The 26,771-nt window shown below is 39.3% G+C and overlaps 1 protein-coding gene across 1 annotated transcript; it reads right to left on the bottom strand.

Moving 5' to 3' along the window:
• Positions 1 to 24,237: 24,237 nt before the first annotated feature.
• LOC115527341 (histidine triad nucleotide-binding protein 1-like) lies at positions 24,238 to 24,652 on the bottom strand. The gene is given in 2 exon segments (XM_032593520.1): positions 24,238 to 24,498; positions 24,500 to 24,652. Coding segments are annotated over 2 exon segments (414 nt in total).
• Positions 24,653 to 26,771: the final 2,119 nt, after the last annotated feature.

The following is a 26,771-nucleotide window of genomic DNA, read 5'->3' as shown; positions in this document are numbered from 1 at the left end:
GGATGTAAGTTGGTGAATTTAAAGCACACTAAGACCAGTATGGCTTGAGGTGAGCTATAATGGGAGAGGTTGAGCTTGGAGAAAAAGACAGAGGTTAGCTCATATGTGCCTCGATAGCCCCCAAAAGAGTTTGGAATTTATTCCATATGTGGGGAAGCCACTTTACACTGGTAAGTAGCACATTCTCGTTTCATTTTTTTTTTTGTTTTGTTCTGGTTTGGTTTTGATTGAGATATAATTGACATTTAACTGGTTTCTATTTTTAAAATTCACTCTGGCTGCTGAGTTGAGAATGCATGATGTGTGTGTTGGGGTTGAAAGGAAGAGTAGAAGTAGGGAGATATTGAGGACTCCATTATAGTGGGTCAGGTAAGAGACAGTGGGGCTGGACAAGGATAGAGACTATGGAGGTCAGAGGAAAGGGTAGACTCATGGTGCGTTTGGATTGGCAAAGTTTGTTTCTGGATTGTGTTGGGGTTGAGAGGTTGGAGAGGAAAGAAGAATGGAGATGGACGCCCACAATTTGGTTTAGGGAACTGAAAGATGTGGTGATATCTACACAGCCAGGAAAAACTGCGGGAGAAACTGGTGAATAAGCACTATGACTTTTGTGAGAGCAGGGAAAGATATGCGAGCAATAAATATCTGGTCTGAGTAAATTAATTCAGGTAATTATTTCAACTTCTTCCGTTTACTGTATTTGGGTTGGATAGTAGCTCCGACTCAATACCAGCACATGTGTTTATTGGCTGTGTGTTTGAACATCTTGGCTGTGTGCAGATTGTTACATGAGACCAGTCATTTCTTGATCTATTTTGTCTCCTAGCTTTTGATTCTAATTTTACTTTTAGTAGCTGCTGAGGATCCTATAGAAGGCAGGGGCTATGCTTTGTTTTACCACCAGTACCTAGTAAAATATCTAGCACATAGCAGATGTTCAATAATAATTTATTAAATGAATGAATTGACCAATGTCTAAAAACAATACATGGAGGCAGACTTCATCTCTATCAAACATTTTATAATAATTGGGGCATTAGGGATGCTAATTCATCATCCTCCAAATCTGAGGTGTTCACAATAGAGATGGCTTGGTGGGGTGACATATGTTCTTGCAAAGGAATATTATTTAAAGGAATGTATTATTTACAATGAAACAAAATGAAGTTTCAAACATTCCTATGACACTATTTATCATCATCTCTTTTTTTTTTTTCAACGTTTTTATTTATTTTTGGGACAGAGACAGAGCATGAACGGGGGAGGGGCAGAGAGAGAGGGAGACACAGAATCGGAAACAGGCTCCAGGCTCCAAGCCATCAGCCCAGAGCCTGACGCGGGGCTCGAACTCACAGACCGTGAGATCGTGACCTGGCTGAAGTCGGACGCTTAACCGACTGCGCCACCCAGGCGCCCCCATCATCTCTTTTCTTATGGGAAAACCATTTGGAAACTCCTCATTGGAAGTTTCCTCATTGGAAACTCCTCGTGTTGAAAGCTTAAATTTCCAAACCAATTCCAAGTAGCTCAGTTCTTCTGGTGTAAAGCAAAGGATAAGATAACTTCCTACCTTTCACCTACCTACTTAATGGAGACCTTGATGTGAGGACTGAGAAATGAGTGTAAAATAAACAACTCTGCCTTAGCAAGTGTTAGTTGTTATGTCATACTACCAATTTAAGTGGCATCCATATTTATCCAATCAAACTTGCCTTCTAACAAGCATTCCATTATTCTGTAATACTAGGGCTTGAGTCATTTTGGTTGCAAGTTCTAAGGTTGATGAAATACACAAAGCAGCTGTGAGATCTGGACTCCAGAACAGCTTCTATCTCCATTTCGATAATCAGTCTCAAGAAAGACCTGGTTATTATGGGGCGCCTGGGTGGCGCAGTCAGTTAAGCGTCCGACTTCAGCCAGGTCACGATCTCTCGGTCCGTGAGTTCGAGCCCCACGTCAGGCTCTGGGCTGATGGCTCAGAGCCTGGAGCCTGTTTCCGATTCTGTGTCTCCCTCTCTCTCTGCCCCTCCCCCGTTCATGCTCTGTCTCTCTCTGTCCCAAAAATAAATAAAAAACGCTGAAAAAAAAATTAAAAAAAAAAAAAAGAAAGACTTGGTTATTAAACTGTCACATGCTGAGGTTTGTTTTGGTTATAAAATATGTGACAAAAACTCAATAAACACTTGAAGATGCAGAATAAGCACTCCTCTGGGTGTGACAGAAGTTTAAGTTCCTTCCAAGAGTAGTTAAAGGTTTTTAACATAAAGGACTGAGATTCTAGTCTTAACAAAATCTTCCCTGGGAGCAGTTATGTCAGAATGGCTAAAAGATGCTGAAAATCAAGCAATTGGTTTACATCTAGCCCTGGACACTTATCTATCACTTCTTTCTTTTTTTAAAAAAATTTAAAAAATACTTATTTACTTTGAGAGAGAGAGAGAGAGAGAGCACGCACAAGTGGGGCAGGGGCAGAGAGAGATAAGGGGGAAACACAGAATCTGAAACAGGCTTTGAGTTGTCAACACAGAGCCCGATTCAGGACTTGAACTCGGGAATGGTGAGATCATGACCAGAGCCAAAGTCGGACTCTTAACCAACTGAGCCACCCAGGTGCCCCAAGATTTATCTATCATTTCTGAAGTTTTTATGTGTTTCCTGGAAAGAAGCCAAGACTGTCTTCTGAGTTAGAGAATGGATATCAAGACAGACTAACTGGGTAATTGGGGAATCATTTTTTTGCAGCAAAGGGAAAACAAGAACAACAACAACAACAAAAAGCAGGACTTAGCTTGTTTTCCCACACAGGCAAACAAAACAAACTTCAGTGTAGCTAAGTCTTGATGATTTTGTCTTCCAACAAACCCCCAAACATAGATAAAGTGCTTCCAGTGCCAATTTGAAGTTGGCAGGCAAGTTGGGCTGCAAATGATCTAATTTATCTCAATTCAAATCAGCTTAGCAAATTTGGAAGATGCTACACGAAAATAGGTAACATGGGAGTCACAAACACATGAATTTTGAGGTCTTTAAGCAAAAGTGACTTCCCAGGACAAACTACTTCCTGTTATTCTCCCAGTAAACAGTGTACATAGAAACCAAACAGACAGGACAGGCTACTGGGTTAAAAGCTTGCCTATTTAAATGCTTGGCTCACAACTAAGAATTACAAACCACCTGCCTCCTTTTCAGAAGGAAGGAAACTTTCAAAAGGCAACAATCTAGCTGAAACCCTAGGAAGAAGTGGGAGTACAAAGAGAGGGCACAGTGGGAGAACACAGTAATTATTCAATAATTATTGGCAGTGAATAAAATGCATGAAATGCAGGTGTAAATTATAATGCAAGAATGCCATCATACTCTAATGGCAGTGCTGTCTCAGTCCAGGAAAGAGCACCCCTATGGATTCCTTTTCCAAACCCTTTACTTTGCTTAGGGGAGCTTTAGAAAGGGCAGCAGACTGTGGGTTTATAAAAGGCACAGCAAATTTAGTAAGAGGATTGGGGCTCAGGTCACCTAAGAGTTTTCTCATTTCACCTTCCCTTTTCTGAGTTTGGCAATTTTCATCTAAAACTTAAACAATAAGTGGGTGATTTAGTTCCTTAACCTAAAAACAATAACAAAAGACCGACCAAAAGAGAAAATTGTACCAAAAACTGAGGCTTTCAGGCATGGGCAAACTTATTGTTTTTATGTTAATTAAAGTACTGGAAACAATTAGTGTTCTACACCGCCTTATGTTGGCATATTGCTTTATGGTCTACAAAGTGCTTTTGGATCCGCCTCGTATGGGGTTCTCATCCAATCTTGTTCTAGGTGGGAATTATTAAATGAAACAAGAAGGATATAAGGTGTCCGGCACAGGCCTGGAACATAGTTGATGCTTTATAGGTGAAAACACGGGTGCAGAGAGGTTAAGTGGGGAATCCAAAGTCAAGTGTCCTATTTGTGCCCTAAGCACCTCAAGTCCAGGTCTTCAGATTCCCAGTACAAACCACTTTCCCACTACCTCATCCCAACTTTCTTGGGTTCTCTGGGCAAAGACACAACCTGAAAATGTCCTCTTATGCAACAGTTTCTATTACTTCTCTCTACAGAAGCTATTAATTGGTAGTAATGTCAAAAGATTTACATAGCACCTTCTTATTTCTTTGTCCTTTTCTAGAGGTGATGATGGGCCAGAAAACGAGTCATCAAAAGGGGGAAGGGAATTTCATCCTGCCAATTCATTAATGAGTCCTGCTGTACTGAAAAACTGCAGAAGATTCAAGACTTTTTTCCATGCATTCATTTCTTGGTATACAACCTCACTCAAGTAACACATCTCGCTGATCTGTGCATGGTAGAAACTTTGTCTTCTACTCTGCAGAACCTTGGTGCTCATCTAGCATAAAATGAGGATGTGATTTGGAAAACATGAGATTGATTCTGTCAATATATACAACTGAGAACTTCAGGACTCAGAGGGGATTTTTATAACTGGGTATCTCTGTCTGTCCTTCAATGTTCCCAGGGAGATCACCTCCAACTGGAGCCTGGGAGAGACTTCAATGTATTTCCTCCCCAAGAACAATGCCTTCCTCCACATGTCCCAACTAGACATTTTCTGAGCTCCGTATCCCAACCGGCTCCTGGTCATCTCTACTTTGATGTCTCATAGACAAATCAAAGGCAACATTATAAATGAAATTCACCATCTTTCCCTGAAAAATGGCTCTCTCTCATCGCTTGTATCTGGGAGGATGACTGTACCATCCACAGATTGTTCTAGCTGAAACCCAGGACGCCACAGCAGGATCTGCGTGGGCCTACAGAGATCCAAATGTCACACAGGAGAGTACCTGGCTCTCACTCCACTGGCAGGATGGAGAGCCCTAGAAGAACATGAATTTCCAGTGAGAACACCATCCTTATCACCCTTCTCCTGAACCACCTCTACCTGCTATATCCCTGCAACTGCCTGAATTATAGTCCCCGGAATTCATCAACCAACTACACCTAAGACAGGGGTCAGCTAACTGCCAGTTTATTGCAGTGAAGTGTTATTGGGACTCAGCCACCCCCATTCATTTATGCATTGTCAAAGGCTGCTTTTGCTCTGCAATGGCAGAGCTGAGTGATCGTGGCAGAGAACTTAATGTTCCACATAGCCTGCAGTGTTTACTATCTTTACAGAAAATGCTTACTGACCCTTGCCCTAAGATTAATCCCATGATTCCCTATATCCCTTGTGACCACAGTCCCCACAGAAAGCCCAAGCCTCCCAGGGCATTAACCCCATTACAGTTCTGTGTAGCTCTCTCCTGGCTTAAGCTCCTACTCCTCCAAGCCCCTAAATTTTACAGCTGTATTCTCTAGAACTCAGAGTGTCATCAGCAAAATCCCCTAAATCCTCAAAGTTCCTTTAATCTTCTTGCTCTTATGGAAATCTGGCTGTCCCTTGAAGCCAGTGCTTTTGCTGTAGCTCTCTTCAAATGATGGCTGTTTTCTTTCCCACCACCATACCTAGAGTGGTCACGCTTTTTTTTTTTTTTTTAACATTTTTATTCATTTTTTGAGAGACAGAGACAGGGTGTGAGCAGGGGAGAGAGGCAGAGAGAGAGGGAGACACAGAATCTAAAGCAGGCTCCAGGCTCTGAGCCATCAGCACAGAGCCAGACATGGGGCTCAAACTCACAAACAGTGAGATCATGACCTGAGCCGAAGTTGGATGCTTAACCGACAGCCACCCAGGCACCCCACAGAGTGGTCATGCTATTTATTACCATCTATTACCATTATTTTCCCTGGTCACCTCAAATGTCTGTAATTGTACTATTTGGTAGCCCTCCTTTTAATAATCACCATTCTTCCAATCTTTTGTTTTTATTTGTTGAAGAATTTGGGCCTTGGATTACTGGAAATTTCTCCACCACTCTCTGTTATTATCCTTTATGTTTTTAAATATCTGTATGGATAATTCATTCAACACCTTGGCCTTGCATCTAATAATTTTATCTTCCATTGCAGCTTAGTTATACAAACCCCTGGTATGCTTACTTACCAGTACCTATATCACCTCAAAACTCTCAATTTGAGGCACCCTACTCTGATCACTATCTCCTATTTTTCCAGCTCACTTACTTTAACACCCTCATGCCAATAATTTTTTTACCCACCTGGGACCTTCCATCCATTGACCCTACCTCCTTCTACTGTCCTTCACTGCCCCATGCCCTCAGTTCCCTCCTTTCTTCAACTTAGATGCCATAGCCAGACTTACAATTGCTCCCTTGCATCACCCTCAAATTCTGTCCCTTCTCTCTCCATTGTGTTCATATCCATTCAAACCTCTAACCCTGATTAAATCAAGCTTTTCACATTCTCCATTACTTTTTCTGAGCAGCTGATTGTGGCTGGGAAGAAGCATACACCCTGCTGGCTTTAAATTAATGACTACCATCCTTGAGGGGCTTTCACTATTGCCCAGGACGTTTTCATAGTCAATGCATTCTCTCACTCTCTTGGATAAATATGTCACACTTACTTTTCTTTCTTATGACTACTATTTCCCCTCCCACACTCATGTTTAACAATGCCTTTGCTGTTTATTCCACCAGGAAAACAGGTACAATGTACTGGTCTCCCTGTGTCTGTCCCTTCCCTCTTGTTCCACTCTCCCCTCCTTGTTAATGAAGAAAGAAAGGTCTCTCTGTTCCTATCAGAAATGAGCCCCTCTACTTGTGCACTGTATCCTCCTGTCCTCTTTCCCAGTCCAGGACCTTGCCTCTGCTTTAACCCCTTTTCTTTGTGTGTCATCTGTTTCCCCTCTTTACTACACAATTCCCATCAGCACGTCGACTTGCTAGTATCTCCAATTAAAAAACTAATAATAATAAAAGGAACAAAACAGAAACAAAAAACCACCTCCCTTGACCATACATTGCTCTTTAGTCCCTTTTTCCTGTTCCTCTTTGGAAATGAAATTCCTGGATGTTCTCCACACACAGCATCAAATGAACCTTCAAAACCAGATGCCAAATCATTCCACACCTTTAGTTTTCCTAACATCCCAAGAACAAAATCCCTAGTCTTTACATAATCAGATCCCCCTTTTTTTTTTTTTATTTTTTTTTATTTTTTTTTTATATTTTTTAAATTTTTTTTTTTTTTTTCAACGTTTATTTATTTTTGGGACAGCGAGAGACAGAGCATGAACGGGGGAGGGGCAGAGAGAGAGGGAGACACAGAGTCGGAAACAGGCTCCAGGCTCTGAGCCATCAGCCCAGAGCCCGACGCGGGGCTCGAACTCACGGACCGCGAGATCGTGACCTGGCTGAAGTCGGACGCTTAACCGACTGCGCCACCCAGGCGCCCTCAGATCCCCCTTTTGACCTCATCTTTAATTCTTTTCTTCCAAGTCACACTTTCTATCTGCTTGCCTTGCTTTATTTTTCTTCATAGCAATCAGCACTTGACTGCAGTTGGCTGAATGATGGTCCCCAAAGATGTCTGAATCCTAATCTTCAGAATCTACCAATATATGTGTTACCTTACATGGTGAAAGGGACTTTGAAGCCATGATTAAGGTAAGAATATGGAGATGAAGAAATCATGCTGGATAATCTGGGAGGGATAAGAGTCCTTATAAAAGGGAGACAGGAGGATCAGGCCAGAGAATGAGATACGACAAGGGAAGATGAAGTCAGAGTGATTCCATTGTGGGAAGGGGGCTGTAGGCCAAGGAATGAAGGTAACCTTGAGAAGCTGGACAGGCAAGGAAATGGATTCTTAGAAGAAATACAGTCTTGCTGACACTTTGATTTTAACCCATAAGATCAATTTTCAGACTTCTGAACTCCAGAACTGTAATAGATGTATAGTGTTGTAAGCCGCTAAGTTTATGGTATTTTGTTATGACAGCAAAAGGAAGCTAATACATTGATACTATGTTGTTTCTTTACCAGTTTAATGATCTGTCCTCCTAAAAACAATATAAGCCCTATGAACTAAGGGATTTTCTTTCTCTTTTTCACTGTAACATGTCCAGCCGTCAGAATGATGGATATTTATTGAATCAATATGTGCGTGATTATAGAAAAATGAGTGAAAATCACTTCCTTCCTGGCTAAAGTATATCATTCATGATTCCTTTTGCTATGTGCCATTGGTATCAGGGATCAAAGACCACAATAGACATCCCAGAATACTCCTTGGACCCCATGGGTCTGGATTTCCATGTGGAGTCTAACGTTTATCAAAAGTTCAAAAACATGTCTTGAACTTGCCCGAGTACCCAGATAATCTCCTTCATGGATCACAATTAGAATATTGAATTAAGGAGTTCATTTTACTTTCTGGAAAATTGTCCATTTCTCCTGTATACTTCATGACAAATGATAAGACAAATTAATAAGAAAGGCATTAACTGGAAATTGAGTCTTAAACTCACTTCAAACCATTTGTTTTTCTTTTGCACTAGAATATAAATTCATGAGAGCCCCAAATGTCTTATTCACCGTTTTATCCTCAGGGCCCAGAAGTATGCTTAGTACTTAGTATGCTCTCAATCAGAATGTAATAAATTAATGAGTTTTAATTTCTCCTCCCCTCAGTCTCAAACCCGGACAATCTCCAAATCCTATAGATTATCTCCATTAGCATGTTTAAATCTATCTTCGCCCCTTCATCTCCTCTGCTCTCACCTTATTTCAGGGCCCTCATCCTCTCCTGCTGGGAAGAATACAGTATTCTCTACATTCCCAACCCTTCTGCACACTGCTGCTAGATGGGCTTCCCCAGATCTTATCCTATTAACCTCTCTTCCCCCACCAAGACCTCAATGGCTTCCTCATTGCCCCCATGATAGAATCCTTCCCCCTTGATATGGCATCAACAAGTGTCCATATCCTGCCCCTGATCCTGCAGCTTTATGCCAAGCTTTCCTTTTCCCTTTCCTCAATCTCTGGGAGAGCCTATGATGCCCAAAGTCACGCTCTTGTTCAGTGTCCCTGTCCCTTCCATTGGCTTCCTCCATTGTCTGTGTTCTAGTCTTCTATTGCTATGTAAGAAAGCATTCCAAAACATTATAACTGAAAACAACAATCATTTACTATTATTATCTTTCATGGTAGTAGAGATTGATTGGACTCCATGAGGTGAATTTTTTTTTTTTTTTTTTGGTTCTCTCATGAGTTTGGGTCGGATGGTGGCTGGGGCTGGAGTCATCTCAAAGGTTTCCTCATTTACATGTTTGGCAATTAATAGTGGCTGTGGCCTGGGAGCTCAACCAGAGCTGACAGCTGGGGGCCCTTGGTTCCTCTCCGTATGGGTCCCTGTTTGTGGCCTGGGCTTCCTCACAACATAGTGCTTAGGTGTCAAGAGCAAGCGTCCCAAACAGACTGGGTAGAAGTGGCATGGTCCTCTCTTACCTAGTCTAGAAGTTGCACAGTATACTTTGGCCACATTTTACTAGTTAGAAGGAGTCACTAGGGTTAGCCCATATTCTAAGGTGGGGGAATTAGTTCCAGCTCTTGATGTGAGGAACATAGTGCATATACATGATACATGCATGAGGAGGGAAGGAATTGATGATGACTGTCTTTGGAGACTAGCTACCAGTCAGGAATGCGCTCTTTTCTTCCACTCCACAACTGAAAGCAAACACATCATTTGCCTTTCAAGATCTACTTCACCCCTGACTCCCATATTTCTAGGCAGAGCTATGCCCACCCTCCTTTGTGGGCCTGCTCTTCCCTTTTGAGGCTTCTCTCCTGGAATCTGACATATTATTTAAATTACTAATTTACATTTCTGCCTCTCCTAAACACGTGAGGACCTGAGTCTGTGTTTTCTCATCTGTGCCTAGGAAAGCATCAGATAGAAGGTGGGTCCTTAAAAACATTTCCGAATGGGGGGTGGGGGGGCGGGAAGTATGCATGCGGATTAAGTTAACCAGAAATATACTTCACTCAATTGGTATTTGAGAGAAGGAAGTTTAGATGGAGATGCTGACGGATGAGTCCTAGGAAGCACGTAGCTGAGGTGCACACACGTGGATCTCTATCCACGTATAATGGTAGGATTTCATAGGACTGTGGGCAGATTCAAGACAAAAGAGAAAAACGTTACGTCTGTCAGAAGGTATTTTCAACTCACTTGAAAAGGTCGAGGGTCACAGCTGTAAATGGAACCTTCAGCTGAAGGAAAGGGGAATTTTGAGTGTCGCTGAGCATTTCAAGTGCTCACAGGCTAGAAATGCCTTTGGAGGTAGAAGAAGCTTGAGTGCTTCCCCCACCCCCAGTGGACTCCAGGCGTCTGTGGTGAGTACCCACAGGGGGGCAGGGCACCTACCGAGATAATGGGCAGGCTCTGGAGCTCCAGCTGACAACGCCACTACAAATCATCCCCAAAGTTTACCGACTGATCAAGTGCGTAATACATGAAGAAAACGTTTAGCCACGAGTGATAGGAAAATCTACAATACTTCTCTGTTCAGATTTAATTTTCCAAGCAATAAAATTTCTAATATTAACAAAGGTTGTGGCTCTCCTAAATTATTTTTTAAAATCTTTAAAAATTTCTTTGAATATCTCATTTCAATGACTAATCAGGGGATGACACCAAAATAGCAGGTGACTTACATTTTTCCATCAGCATTACAACGCCAACATTTTATGGATTCAGTCCTTTTGGATTTAATTTCCTAATTAGCTTTTAAAAGAGAAGTGCAAAGGTTAAAAGCTGCTGCCTTTCTAGAATTCAAGTATTTAAAATTCCACTGCCAACCTGGGGACTTAATTTCAAAATTAAAGCAATCTGTACAGAGCATCTAAATAAATATCTAATGAAATCTGTTTATAGATTAACCAGACTGCGACTCATGGCAAATCTTGTTACGATCTGCTCCTTTCTAAATTCAACACTCTGTGGGCATAAATAGGGTCCTTCATTAACCCTATACTAAGGCTTATTTTATGATGCTGGCAAGGTGTGAAACAGCAATTTTATATATCTGTCTGATATTCTTTCAGCTGGTACTCTAGAACAGACTAACAAAAGGTGCTGAATTTTTCCAGCAGAGGTTGAAGAAGCAGAGAAGAGATGAATGGGAAAGGGCAGGTTTGGGGACCTAGTGTTTCTTGCATTCCTTGAGTAATGTATCTATATAGTGCAGTTTTTTTATTAAGTTTGACTCACTTAATGTTAAATATTTGCATCCCTCCTGTATTTATCTTTTCTTTGGGTTTCTTTCACGATTTTATATTTAGATAACTTTTCCAAATTCAGATTTTGGAGGCTGTACACCCATATTTTTTCTGTAATTTTGTTCATTGACATTTTTATTGAGGTGCAATTCACATAACCAAATTACCAATTTTAAAGTGACTTTAGTATATTCACAATGTTGTATAACCATAATATCTAGTTCCAAACATTTCATCACCCTCAAAGGAGACCCCAATACCATTAAGCAACCATTCTTTACTTCCTACTCCCCCAGCCCCTGGCAACCATGAATCTACCTTTGGTCTCTATGGATTTACTTATTCTGGAGATTCTGCATAAATGGAACCACACAATATGTGACCTTTTTCTGTCTGGCTCCTTTCACTTCATATAATGTTTCCGAGATTCATCCAGCTTGGAGCATGTATAACCACTTCTATCCTTTATATGATTATTACATGATACATCATGTTTTGTTTATCCATGCACCCACTGATAGACATTTGGGTCATTTTCACTTTTGACTATTGTGAATAGTGTTGTTATGAACATTTGTGTACAGTATTTGCTTGAATACCTGCTTTTAATTATTTTGAGTGTATACCTCAGAGTGTAGTTTCTGGGTCTTTAGGGCAATTCTATTTTAACTTTTTGAGGAACTTATTTTTATATTCAACTTTTAAAATTAACCTGTAGTTTCGAAATGGATTATTTTTGTCAATTTTCCCCAAATCATTTATTGGCTAATCTATTCCTTTTCCTATAAATTTGTGTTGTATTATTTTGCCTGTATCTTCTTTCAGAATCAGACACTTTAAAAATTACTACTGTAGCCCTGAAGACTTTAAATATCTGCTAAAGAAATACTTCCTTTAACATTCATGTTTTTCAAGATTTTTTTGGCTAGCCTTGCCTTTTATTTTTTCAGATTAAATTTAGAATCACTTCTGTCAAGGTAAAAAAAAATTCACTGCAATTTTAATTGAACTTGAATTCAAACTATATGTCATTTTGGAAGAAATTGAGATTGTATTCTGTTTAATTAGTATGCCTCTGCATATAGTCATATTTTTTGGGGGGGTCTCTCTAAACTTTATGATTTCACTTTTAGACAGGGGGTGGGGGTGGGGGGCACCTCTCCTCTACCCCCGTAGGTTTAGTGGCTGGGGACTGAGAATCACACTAATAAAGACAGATTGACAAGAGAAAATACAATTTTAGTTACTTATAATAACTGATGATTGGGATTTTATGAAGAAATGAGACTCAAAGAAGTGGTCAGAGTAGAAATTCTGTAATATCTCACTCTATATGAAGGCCAAGGGATTTGGGACTTCTGTGCTGAGGAGGCAAGTTACAGGATGGAGAAGGGAGGAAATGGGTGGTCCATAAGTGTTGTCTGATGCAAATAAGAATCCCTGAGTTGGTAAGAATTATCTCAGGACTAGCTCTCTTCCAGGTCTGGAGATGCCTATGAAGGGAAATTTTCTTTATAAAAGGGGACCTTTATGCTCTATTTTTAGGCAGTTAGGGAGAGGTAAATAGCTTTCCCTGCCTTTACCAGTCTCATTGGCCTTTAGCTCAGAAAAATCCGTATGCCAAAGAGGCATAATTTGGGGTGGCTTATTCTGGTACCCTTCACATTCATCTGGTGTTGCATGTTCCTTGGTAAGATGCCTAAGCTACTTTATCTTTTTCTTACTTTATTTTTTAAAATTTTTTATTTTTATTATTTTTTTTTATTTTTGAGAGAGAGTGAGAGAGTGCACACCTGGACCCATGAGATCCGAGAAGGGGCAGAGAGAGAGAGAGAGAGACAAAGACCTAAGTGGGCTCTTCACTGACAGCAGGGAATTTGAAAAAGGGCTCAAATGAAGGAGCCACGAGATCATGACCTGAGCCAAAGTCAGATGCTTAACCCACTGAGCCATGCAGGCACCCCTCTTTTTATTACTTCTTAATAACATTTCTTCCCAATATTAATTTGGAGACATTTAAGTTTTTCATCTCACTTATTAATTCTGGTTTATTTTCAGTTTACTATCTGATATTTTCTATAGAAATTACTATCTACATAAATGTACATGGTCTGTCAGTAATGTCAACCTAAATAAAGAGGTAAACTGAGACAAGCTCAAAATTGTCAAAAAGATGAGTTTATTTGGGAATAGGAGAGGAATTTGCAGTTTGGGGCATGCAAACTGCAGCAAGCTACGGGCGACTCTGTGGAGGGCTTGGGGTGGGCTGTATTTATGGGCACGGAGTGTAAAAAGGAGAGAGTTGAGTTAGAACCAGTTAAAATAAAAAACAAATGGAGACCAGCTTTGAAAATTCCCTGAGCAGAAAAAACCAATCCAGTCACACAAAGCTCAATTCAGCTTATTTGGTGAAACTAGCGGGACCCGGGTGGTTTCTTGTTCATGCCTCTGGAAACCATAAGTAAAAGTTCCCAAGGTTGATATAAGGCAACACCTGACCAACTCTCTATCATTTAAGAAAATTTCAATCTTATCACTTTTCTGTAAATCAGGTATGTAAAGGAAATCTTTCAGTCCTTAAGTTTTGTTTTCCTGAGGACAACAAATGCATGAGATTTTTTTTATTTTATATTCTCTGAATCCATTTGAGATTGAAATTCTTTCACAGTAACAATTTTCTTTCTCTTTTCCAGTAGCTATGTCTTTATATCTTCCTGTTGGGTGAGAACTTTCAAGACAATGGACTCTTTTGTTCATTTTTATACCCCCAGTGCCTGGAAAAATGTATGAGCTATATTTGTATTTATTTAGAAAAAGACAGAGACAGAGACAGTGTGAGTAGGGGAGGGACAGAGAGAGAAGGAGACAGAGAATCCCAAGCAGGTTCCATGCTGTCAGTGTGGAGACTCACAAGGCTGGAACTCATGAAACCGTGAGATCACGCTCTGAGCCGAAACCAAGAGTTGGCTTAACGGACTAAGCCACCCAGGCACCCGGGGTTTAATCTACATTTTTGAAGGAAGAAATGGATTCTGTGTAATAATTCTGTAGTAGGCCTTCTTGCTTCATGCAGATTTTAATACAAATGCTTACCGTATTTTACCAATATCATTTTTTTTTTTTTTTTTGGTTTGAGACAGGTACCCATCATTATAGGAAGGAAAATAGTCTTCTATTCTAAATTTTTACAGACCTTAGAATTAAGAATGGGAGTAAATTTTTATCAACTGTCTTTACAGAACGTACTATTATCTTACAACATTTCCTACTTACTTTGACTTTTTAAATGTATGCTAACAAATTTCCTGTAAAAAAATATGCTTGGTGAAGGTGGATTATTATTTTCATGTACTGTTGGATTTGATCGATTAACACTTTATTTAAAATATTCACATAAAGTATCAAAATTAGTTTGGAGGGTGGAAAGTTAAAACGCTTGCCTCTGAGTTCACTTCCTGCCTCTCTTCTTTAGGGGTTGTGGCCATGTGTTCCTGGGTGGAATGGAACTGATATCAGAAAGTATAGGATTAGCACAGCCCCTTAAGGAAATGTGGCCCTGGTATTGCATGTTGGAAATCAATCCTCATTTTCTTCAAATTCTTGGAAGCCACAGACTGGCATCAGCTATAGTAAAGTCTGATTATTGTTAGGTCAAAGCACTTCCACCAAATCCCTAATTGCCTGCAGATTTTTCTTCTCTTTTCCATGGTCATTTCCTTGAAAGAGACTTGAGGTATCATAAAACTTGCTTTTTCCCATTTCCCTGGATAGTTTTATTATTGTTGCTACATTGAGATAGGTTCAGCACTATTATTTACATACATTTTGTTAGACATTAGGAATCAAAACTCATTCATCAAAAGCCAGAATAACTGGTAGGAAGAAGATTAAACAATTCATTTGCAGAGCACAACCATACAGGGTAACCTGAGAAGAGTGATACCTGGCTCACTGAGCCATCTGGTGTCCCCAAACCACAAGTGCAGTGCCAAGAATGCATAGCACCAAGAGCGTATATTACAATTCACCACGCAAAGTTTTGCAGCCTCAGAGTACAGAATAGTGTTCAGGGCATGGGGAAAATCATCTAGTAACCATAAAAAAACAAAGTTTCTCCTATAGGCATACCATTTTTGTCATCTGCCCCTTCCTTCCTTCCCATAGCCAAATGCATATGTTGAAATTCTAATGCATAGTGTATCGTGTTAGGATGTGGGGTCTTTGCAAGTTGCGTAAGTCATGATAATGGAATTACTCATGGAGCCCTCATGAATAGAATTAGAGCTCTTAGAAAAGAGATCACAAGGACCTCCCTCTCTCCTACCATTTGAGGGCTAAGATAGTTTCAGACGTAGTTTTTTGTGTAATCAGTGCTATTCATGGCAGCATTGAATGAAATATGCATATTTCAGAACATGCCCCAAAGACGAACAGAAATGATTGTTAATTGTATACTAACTTGAACTATAAAAAATATTATCTCCTGTAAATAACATAAAGTTGACCATAATCTAGGTCCCTTTCCATATGAACAGTGGATTTGGAAGAGGCTAAAATAATTTTGGGTTGATAAAACTTATCTTTCAGCCATACTGTAGGTGGGGTTGTTGAAAACATTTGTCATATTCTCAGTCTGTTAGGACCTGCCCAGACAAGTTGTCCTGACCGAAAGTTAATGCCACATCCACTAGATATGGTATTCACAATGTCTGGCCTGTTCTAAATGTTCAAAAAATACTTGTAGACTAAGTAAATGGGTGTCTATTACCAAAAGATGCCGTTGATTATGTGTGAATAAGTATGAAGAAAGTGACCAATAGTTTGTACCCATTTATGGAATGCTATAATCTTTGAAATAAAGAACTGAGGGGAAAAAATCACCAATTTCTATGACACTTCTTAAATATTGTGGTCACAGCCTCTGGCAGGAATAGCAAAAAGCTATGCATTCAAGGTTTTTGTTTAGCGCCTTCCCTTCCCCTCCTATCTCCTTATTAACTGAAGTGGGGACAGGAGTGGGTGGGGTGGAAATTCAAAATGGGCTTCAGGGAAGAATAATAAAAATGATGAATTGGTAGGAAAATTTGATTATAAGGAAAGGCTGAGGGAATCAGGACTCAGGTGAAAAGGAGGATGAGGAAAACCAAATCTTTTTCTTCAAGGGTATGAAAGGTTATAATGAGGAAGGTGCTGGCCAGCTGTTCCTTACTGTCACGAAAGACAGAATAAAAAGAGGGATGCTTTATAGAGAATAGAGCTTCGAAGTGAGGCTCCATTACCAGCGCAGGTGGGGGAGGATAGGACAGAGAACAGTGGCTCTTAAGTGTTGCTAAAGGACCAACATCATTAGTACCACCTAAAACCTTGTTAGAAATGCAAATTATCCAACCTTGCCTCTGACACACTGAATCAGAAACTTTAGGGTTAGAGCTCAGCCATAGTTCTTTTTTTTTTTTTAAGCTTATTTTTATTTATTTTGAGAGAGGGAGAGAGAGAGTGTGTACAAGCAAGTTGGGGAGGGGCAGAGGGAGAGGAAGACAGAATCCCAAGCGGGCTCTGTGCTGTCAGCCCAGAGACTGATGGGGGGTGCTGGATGGTTGGAACTCAGGAATTGTGAGATCATGACTTGAGCTGACATCAAGAGTCAGATGCTTAACCAACTGAGCCACCCAGGTGCACCTCAGCCACAGGTCTTTTAACAAACCTTTCAGGTGATCCTGATGGATATTAGGTTTGAGAATCATCGATAAATTCTTGTGGACACTTGGTTTCCAGATACAGCAGTTTTGAGAAGCAAGTGTCTTGAAAAAATGAGGACTTTAAGCCTCTTCCAGTTTAATATTGTCTGTCTTTTGTCAAGAAGTCACCCCCATCAATATACTTTATATCCATTATATAAACCCCAAGGGATAAACCCTGTCTACCTTGGAAGATAAAGTTAGTGGATGTATTGGGGTATGTAACTTGTAATCAGCAGTAGTGAAAATTGCCCCAAAGTAAAAGAAAATTCTTTTTGCTCCAGAAGTTATTAAAGATACTCCACAAAGAGTGCCACCTTAAAAAAAAAAGAAAAAAAGGACACCACCCATGACCCACTCAGTGTCAAGATTTTCAGGATCCAGCAAGAGAGGTGGACACAGAGAGTGATGGATATGGTTAAAGATGATCTTATGAAGTAGAGTTAATAAAGAAATAAGTACCAGAACATCTGTAGCAGTGAGGATGTTCTCAAAAAAGGTCTCTCACATTCCTCTAGAAAGATTGAAAAGGTTGCAACCATAATCTTTCTGGAGAACAAGTTGGCAATGTGCATTAAGAATCTTAAAAATGTTCTAATTCATAATTTACCAATCTAACTTTAGGAATTTAACCTAATGAAACAATCAAAGATATAATCTGGAATGTTCATTGCAATTTTATTTGTAATACTGCAAAATTTTAAAGCAATCCCTAATTGCCTACAGATTTTTCCTTTGTAGTCAACACAATAAAAGCACCAATATATAAAGGACATATGTAATAGGATAAGTATTCATACATTGTTTGTAGTGCCCTTCTCCAAAAAAAAACCCAAAAAACAAAAAACAAACAAACAAAAAACCTATAAACGATGTAAATGTCCATCATTATGGGGAGGATTAAATTCTGGTAATTGATACCCTGGAATATTATGTTATCATTAAAGAGAATGAAATTTAAACCTTTGGCTTGGAGGAATTTCCAAAATGCATTGTTAAGTGATAAAAGCAAGATGAAGAATTTACACCACGTTTTTATTAGAAAACAAACATGACAACTCTCCCATATATGTGTACATGTTTGTGTATGATTATATTAGAATGTATAAGTGTGGAAGCAAGCCAAAATATGTTAACAAAAAGAAACACAGCTAGGCTAAAACTAACATGTGTAATAAGGTCTTGCTTATGTAAAATTATGCACTTCTGTGTATTTATATGTAGCAAGATAATTAAAAGTTAGTTTGCTAACAGTAGTTCTCTTTGGGTTGTAAGATTTAAGATGATTATTGCTTTATTCCTTATTCCTTTACATATTGCTTGATTTCTTTGCATAATCAACATGCAAAACATAACTTTTTTATTGCAACAACAACAATGAAGACACACCAGTGGAAGTATAAAAATGAACAGAATCCATTAGTTGTCATCACTTAGGCAATAGGAAGCAGAGGAAATCTGTGTTGGAAGGTAAGAAGAGCCAGATATTGCTCCTCTAGAAAAGCCTTAGGTCACGCTGAATAGAGAGAAGGGGCTGGGAAGGACAACTGGTGGAGGAAGCAGCGGTGGCAAGGCAGGTGAGAGCTGGTTAGTGGGAGGAAACAGGGCTCTTAGAATGTGACACTCCATGCACTCTGAGGAATCCATGTGTCTGAGGACCACTGAGACCACTAGAGGAGCTCTGCTGGTGACTGGGGAAGGTATAGGTTAGGGTGATTTCAGGAAGCTTCCCCGCTGATCCCTGTGTGAGAAGTGAGATGATTCATTTCCAGAAAGACCAAATAAAAGCTGTGCTGTCTAGTTACCAATAGGTTTACAACCTATTAGAACTATGTAAGAAACACCCCCCCCCCCCCCCCCCCCCCCCACACACACCACAATAGAGTCCCTAACCCTTAGACCCTTCACTTCCCAGTTCTTCTTCCCCTCTCCATTTTGTGGGCTTATTTTTCACGGGCTATGCAATGAGCATGTGACAAAGAACTGAAGTCTTTGCGTCACCTCAAAGAATGTACATTTGTTCCAATCAGACCACTTCTTGGCCTTACTTGGGCATAGGCAACTTCCGGGTAAGGCTGTGACTTCTGCAGCACTCAGCCAATGAGGAACCAGGGGAGGGACTTGCACACTAGGAGATAAATTGCTTTCTGTAACTGTCCCGAGTGTGCCTATCAGACACCTGCTCTTGCAAGAACGTTGATTAAAGCCTTGCTTCACTGTGTTCCAAGTCTCTGCATCCCTCTTTTGACTGGGGCAGTGGGCTTATTTCCCAAACCCTGGCATTAAGGTTTTCTGTCCTCTCTTTCATGATTTTCTATTTTCCCCACCTGCCTGAACATTCTCTGCTCTGCAACTACTACTTGTACTTTTGAACAACTGAGGCAGTAAGACTAGAAGAAGGAAAAGTAGGAGAGATGTTCTCTGACTCTCAAATCCCCCTTCCCTAGTCCCTTAGAAATGGGGAGGAGGGGGAGGGGAGGAGGGAAAGGACTCTGGTGAGAGGAAACTGGTTTGCTCTCTAATATTCTGCCAAAACACCCAGTTATGGGCTTCTTTTACAGCATTTACCATGGTTTCTGTTTTCTTATTTGTTGTTACAATGTTTGCAATTATCTTAAAGTTCTTTAACATTACAATATGATATTATAAAATGCAAAACTTAGATTAAACCAATACCTAGGAATTGATGTAGAAAGCAAGGTCAAGAAGTAGTCAGCTAGTGTGCTAATTAAGTACAACTGAGGGATGAGATAACATTCTATCAGAAAGGACTAACTCCAGAGGTAGCTATTGAGAGGCTAAGAGAAAAATTACCAGGTGTACTCACAATTGCAAAGAAAAGATCTTTCCCCTCCCCCCGCCGTTCCTGAAACCAGCCAGGGCGCGCCCGGTTGTAGTCTGACCTAAAGGCAGGAACCAATCAAGTTCTGCTGAGTGGTTTGAAATAAAGGCGGGAACCAAACAAGTTCTGCTGAGCGTTCAAATTTAAATGTCAACCAATAACAGCTCTGTAACCTCAAAAAAATCCCTAACTTGTTTGTGCCTGTCTATAAAAGAAGCTGTAAGATCCTTGCTCGGGGCCTCTTAGCGTCACCGGCAACGAGTGCGCAGAGGACCGGGTTCGAACCTGCAATAAATGACCCTTGCCGCTTGGCTTTGACTCTGGACTCTGGTCGTTTGTTTTCGGGGGGTCTCTCGAATCGGGGCATATCACTATCACTGGCCCTCATATTATCCACATCTCCATCAACAACAGAATGTTTTAATTGGCATATTTGATGTCAGAAACAGGCTTCTATTTATGTAAAATAGAGTCTATTGCTTAATGTGGGGAATATCAGAAATGAGGTGTTAGTTGTGATATTAAGGTATTTAATATACATTAAATGTTTAATAAAAAGCATGAATAGAATATAAGAATCCATCGAGGCTTATGACTATACCCCTAGGGTTTGCATGTAAAGAGGTCTGGTTTGTAGCCATGAACTCTAGATTCTGTCAGGCTGTTGGAGTGACAGTATCCTGCCTCTGGAAACTTGCCATTAAACTAGAATGAAACTTTCATGCAAAGTTAATGGTTAAAGCAACTGAAAGGAAAGAGAGTAGAGGCTTTCTCCAGTCTACAGAAGTCATATGAATTGTTTTTTTGATACTTGCTTTGCTAATAAAACTTTAGTTGAAAAATATCTATCTTCTGGCCTGAGACTTGCTTTTAGCATAACCTGCTGTAAGGAAACAGCCCACCCTATCCACTTCAAACTTCTTTGGTGGCTACCATAATCTATAAAAGACCCCAAGGATTGTGATATGATCAATAGTTCAGTTTGCAATAGTTGGCATTCTTATTTATTATTTTCCTCCTTCCTTAGACTGCAAACTCCTTATCTGGTTTATACACTGGCACCTAGCACAGAGACTTCTATAGTAAATGTGTGGAAATAATTTGGTGCATGTTGTAAATCAGTTGGCTGAGCTCTCCAGCTTCTTTTCTACTCTTTTCCAATCTTTCTCCTGAAAGTAATCAAAGAAGCAGAAACTACTGAAGCTTCCCAGAGTACAACACAAAGCTTCAGTGGGTTCTGACAGGAAGAAGGACTCTTTGCAGGCTGAGTTAAGAATTTGATTCTTGGGTACTTGGGAAACATGTATTGTGTCACATGTTTACCCAAACCTCTTTTCAGAAGTGGTGGTTGGTAGACAGGACAGATAGAACAAGTGGAAACAGAATAAATGCAATGATAAAAAAGAGTGGTGTAGAATCAAACAGCCTAGCTAAACTCTGGTCCCTGACTCACTGGTATGACTGTGGGCAAGCTGGTGCCTCAGTTTCCCCATAAAGACAGCAATGACTTATAGATTTGTTGGGAGGATTAAAGGAAATAATACATGTAAACTACTTAGAAAAGAGCCTGCCAGACCTGAGTAAGCCCTAGGTGATGATTAGCATTTCTTATTACTATCATTATTTATACTCAGTAACACAAGAGTTGTGAATGAAGTGTTCAATACCAGGTGCTTATTTCTCTAAGTAAGTGTTTTCCAACTAGGAAGACCATTGACTTATCTGGAATGCCTGCTAAATATTTGGATTTCCAGCCCCTGCCCCTGGAGACTGATTCACAAAATCTGTGATCTCTAGAGAGTCCCCTGGGGTGATCCTTATGATAAGCCAAGATGGAGAAACACTGCTTTAAATGAGTAAAAAAAAAAAAAAAAAAAAAAAAAAAAAAAAAAAAAGAATTTCTCAGGACCTGTAATCATCTAGTTTAAAGTTGGCTTCTGATTAAGAAACCTGCCTAAGGCAGTCTTTGGTGCCTCAGGGCACCTTTTGGTAGTAGGAGCTAATTTTCTTTCTTACAACAGTAAGACTATGGACTTTGGTCTCCTAAACATTTGGGTTTAGATCTGTTACTGAAGAAAGACCTGCATCTTTCTCACCTTTTATTGCCTTATCTGTAAAATGTAAACATTGACACTTCCTTCCTTCATGGGACTCTTGTAAGATTAAATAAGATAATCTACCTATATTTAAAGCACAGTTCCTGTGCAGAGCACCGTCTCAGTAATTAATTATAAATCATAATTAGGGCTGGTCAGGGGCACCTGGCTGGTTCAGTCAGAAGAGTATGTGACTCTTGATCTCAGGGTCATGAGTTTGAGACCCATGTTGGGTGTAGAGATTACTAACAAAAAAATAAATAAAAAATAAATAATAGTAATTAGGATCAGTTGTAATCAGACTTTTTCAATCAGAGAGTGAACAAAAGCAGGCAGATTCTGAAGAGGAGTTGACACTTTAAAAAAGGGAAGTGCATGAAAAATTACCCATTTTTCAATAATATTTATTTTCTGGGCAGGCCAAAGTTGGCATCAACATGTCACTAAAACTCTAAAGAAAATTCTCAATTTTTCTGACCTCAAGAACTACAGGACAATGTTGGGGAAAACCACAGCTATTGGCAAGTGTAAGGGAAATCCCAGAGATTTCGAGAGAGAGGCAAGTTTTATTATAAACTCTGCCTAAACCTCTGGCTGTCAGACCATGCATGCATTAGGCAACTTCAGCTAAAGATTAAAAAAACTGAAGTAACCTTTAAGGTGTTGTGCAGGAGGCAGTGTTTTCAGTTTGAGTGCAACCAAATAATTGCTTGCTAAAATAGAAAATCTACACTCCTCAGAGGAATATAAAAGAATTCAGCCTCTAAAACATAAGATTCACAATGTCGAGGATACAATCCCAAATGACTTGAAATTCAAAGAATCAGGAAAATATGACCCATTCTCAAGAAAAAAGACCAACTCTGAAGTTAGCAAGATTTTGAATTACCAAAAAACATTTTTTTAACTCATTTGAGAGAGAGCACACATATGCACATGAGCAGAGGGAGGAGCAGAGAGAGAGGAGAGGAGGAGAGAATCCCAAGCAGGCTCCACACTAACAGCCCCAGGCGGGGCTCAAACTCACAAACTGTGAGCTCATCACCTGAGCCAACATCAAGAGTGGGACACTTAACCAGCTGAGCCACCCAAGTGCCCCAGAATTAGAAAAGACTTTAAAGTAACCATTTAACTATGCTTAAGAACATAAAGAATAATACACTTGCAATGAATGAAAATAAGGGAAATCTCCGCTGACATAATGAAGAATCATTTGTATATTCTAGAATTGAAAAATAATATCTGAAATTAAAAAAAAATTACTGAATGAACTTAATAGAACATAGATAATCAGTATGTTTGAAGATAGATTAATAAGAATTATCCAATCTGGATAACAGAAAAATGAAAAAATTGAATAGAGACTCAGGGACATATGGAATGATATAAAAAGACCTAATGTGTAAAATTGGACTCTTGGAAGCAGAGGAGAGAATGGAATAACTCTTAATTCTAATCCTCATCTGAGTGAACAGAGATGGGTAAACATATAGGAGACAGCATGGAGAAATTTACCAGAACTTTGCCCTATGAGAAGAAACTTAGATGTCTTACTGTATCATCTGATAACACCCTTTAAACTTTCAAAGCACAAAAAGCATTTCCTATTTAAGTGATCTTTTTAAAGTTCTCTTTCTTTCTCTTTCTTCTTTCCTCCTTCCCTTGTTTCTTTCCTCCCATCCTCCTCCCATCCATTCTCCTCCTCCATCCTCTCTTTTCCTGTCAGAAAATGTTTCCTGAGTCCCTACTGTATTTTCTGAAGAATAAAAGTTTTATTGAGTTCCTATTGCTAGCCCTCCACTAGAGAATACATATAAATCTTTTTTTTTTTTTTTTTTTTTTTTTTTTTGTCATCATTGTTGTTGCAAAGCCTCAATACTCCTTGGGTTGAATTGGGGGAGTGTGCTTCAGTAGTATTTTTCTCTTGCTTGATAGACCTAGTTAAGATGTGAAAGGTCAGAGGCAAAGGACCACCACTGGAAATCCACTCAGGCACCAGATTTTCTCTACAACCTCCAAATACTCAGAACTGCAACAGAGATTGGGCTTCATGGCATCATGGATGTAGATGACGTAGGTGCTGTTTTGGTTTTGTATAGGACTGCTAGGAGTTTTGCAGCTGTCTTAGCATCCACTCTATCGTCTTTGGTTTATTGCTGCCAGAAGCTTTCTTTCCTGTTTTCTGTACTCTCTAGCAATACATCCCTTAAACTTCTCCTGTATTGGGCAACTGGATAGTCTTCTGTTTTGTTTTGTTTTAACCATGCAACATTGTCTTTTATTAATTATGGGTTTTTAAAAGTATGTCCTCAATCTCTTCATAAACAGGCAAAACTAAGTATACTGTTTAACATATCAGAACTTGAAAATATTGATCATTACCTAGAGAAGGCAAAATAATCCCTAAAACATGCTTTACCAGGAGGCCAATTCATCTGCTGACTTCCAAGAACATGGAGATGAACGCGATAGACAGACTGTCCCCCATCTGGACCTTCATTCACCACCATTTGATAACCCTTCTTCAGGCTCAGATCAACAGCATATTTCTTGCCAGCAATCATTAAATGTCCAAGAAAATTTTCATCATCTCCTGTTACAGAAATCTGAAATATATCTTTCTTGGGTATCACCAGAAAAATGTGTTGGTGCTTGAAGGGAAATGTCATGGAAAGCAAGACACTGGTCATCCTCAGAAATTATTTTGGCTGGGATTTCCTTGCAAATGATCTTCCTGAGGACTGTGTTGCTAGCAGGTCTAGTGGCCTGAGCCTTTATAATCTCATCTGCCATCCCGGCCTCCCTTCCATGCAACTGCCCCAGACACTGGAGTGTTTTCTTTTTAATCAACCTAACAGTGCTTTAAAATTTCAATTACTCATAGGAGCATGCTCCACAAAGCCTAAGCTTTCTTTTTTTTTAATTCCAGTATAATTAGCATAGAATGTTACATTAGTTTCAGGTACAAATATAATAATTCGACAGTTCTATTTATCAGTATTATCAAAATAAATGTACTCTTATTCCCTTTTTTCTTGTTCACCTATCCTCCCACTCACCTCCCCTCTGGCAACCACCATTTTGCTCTCTGTACTTCAGTGTCTGGTTTTTTTTTGTTTGTTTGTTTGTCTTTTTCTTTGTTCATTTGTTTTCTTTCTTAACTTCATATATGAGTGAAATCATGAGGTATCTGTCTTTCTCTGTCTGACTTATTTCACTTAGCACCATGCCCTCTAGGTCCATCCATGTTTTTGCAAATGGCAAGATGTCATTCTTTTTTATGGCTGAGTAATCTTCCACTAAATGCATATGTGTGCACGTGCAGATATCCAGTCATCTACTAATTCTTTATCCAGTCATCTACTAATGGACACTTGGATTGCTTCCATATCTTGGCTACTATAAATAATTCTGTAATAAATATATGAATGCATATATCAAGTTAGTATTTTCTTTTTCTTTGGGTAAATACCCAGTAGTTGAATATTGGATCATGTGGTAAATCTATCTTTAATTTTTTGAGGAACCTCTATACTATTTTCCACAGTGGCTGCACCAGGGTACATTCCTATTAAAAATGCACAAGGGTTCCCTTTTCTCCACATCTTCACCAACATGTGTTATTTCTTGTTTTTTTTTTTTTTTTTTTTTTTTAATACTAGTCACTCTTACTTGTTTGAGATGGTATTTCATTGTGGTTTTAATTTGCATTTCCCTGATGATTAGTGATGTTGAGCATGTTTTTCATGCACTTATTGGCCATTTGTATTCTTTGGAAAAATATCCATTCAGGTCTTCTCTCTTTTTTTTTAATGTTAATTTATTTTTGAGACAGAGAGAGACAGAGCATGAACAGGGGAGGGTCAGAGAGAGAGGGAGACACAGAATCTGAAAAAGGCTCCAGGCTCTGAGCTGTCAGCACAGAGCCCAACACAGAGCTTGAACTCACGGACTGTGAGACCATGACCTGAGCCGAACTCGAACGCCCAACTGACTGAGCCATCCAGGTGCCTCGGGTCTTCTCATTTTTAAATAAGATTATCAGGGTTTTTTTTTTGTTTTGTTTTGTTTTTAATGTGTGTTGAGTCATAGAAATTCTTTATACATTTTGCATATTAGTCCCTTAGCATATTAGCAATCTGGGATTGCTCTGTTCTTCTTTCTCAAGATTGCTTTGGCTATTTGGGGTCTTTTGTGGTTCCATACAAATTTTAGGACTTTTTGTACTATTTCTGTGAAAAATATTGTTGGTATTTTAGTAGAGGTTGCATTAAATCTGTAAATTGCTTTAAGTAGTATGAACATTTTAACGATATTAACTGTTCCAATCCATGAGCATGAAATATCTTTCCATTTGTGTCATCTTCGATTTCTCTCATCAGTATTTTACAGTTTTCAGAGTACAGATTTTTCACCCCCTTAGTTAAGTTTATCTCTAGGTATTTTATTCATTGTGGTGCAATTGTAAATGAGATTGTTTTCTTAATTTCCCTCTCACTATTTTGTTATTAGTGTATAGAAACACAGGATATTTTTGTATATTAATTTTGTATCCTGCAACTTTACTGAATTCATTGATCAGTTCTAGTATTTTTTTGGTGGAGTTTTTAGAGTTTTCTGTGTATAGTATATGCCATCTGCAAATCGTGACAATTTTACTTCTTATCAATCAAGATGGATTTTATTTCTTTTTCTTATCTAATTGCTATGGCTAGGACTTTCGGTACTATGTTGAAGAAAAGTGGCAAGAGTGTGGCATCCTTGCTTTGTTCCTGATCTTAAAGGAAAAACTTTCAGTTGTTTGCCTTTGAAGATGATGTTAGCTGTGGGTTTTTCCATATATAGCCTTTATTATGTTGAGACATGTTTCTTCTAAGCATACTTTGTTGATAGTTTTTAATTACAAATGAAT

The sequence above is a fragment of the Lynx canadensis genome, chromosome A1 (assembly GCF_007474595.2).
Source record: "Lynx canadensis isolate LIC74 chromosome A1, mLynCan4.pri.v2, whole genome shotgun sequence".
Classification (NCBI taxonomy): domain Eukaryota; kingdom Metazoa; phylum Chordata; class Mammalia; order Carnivora; family Felidae; genus Lynx; species Lynx canadensis.
Note: the sequence above shows the minus strand (reverse complement) of the source record. Positions and strands in the feature narration are given on the sequence as shown.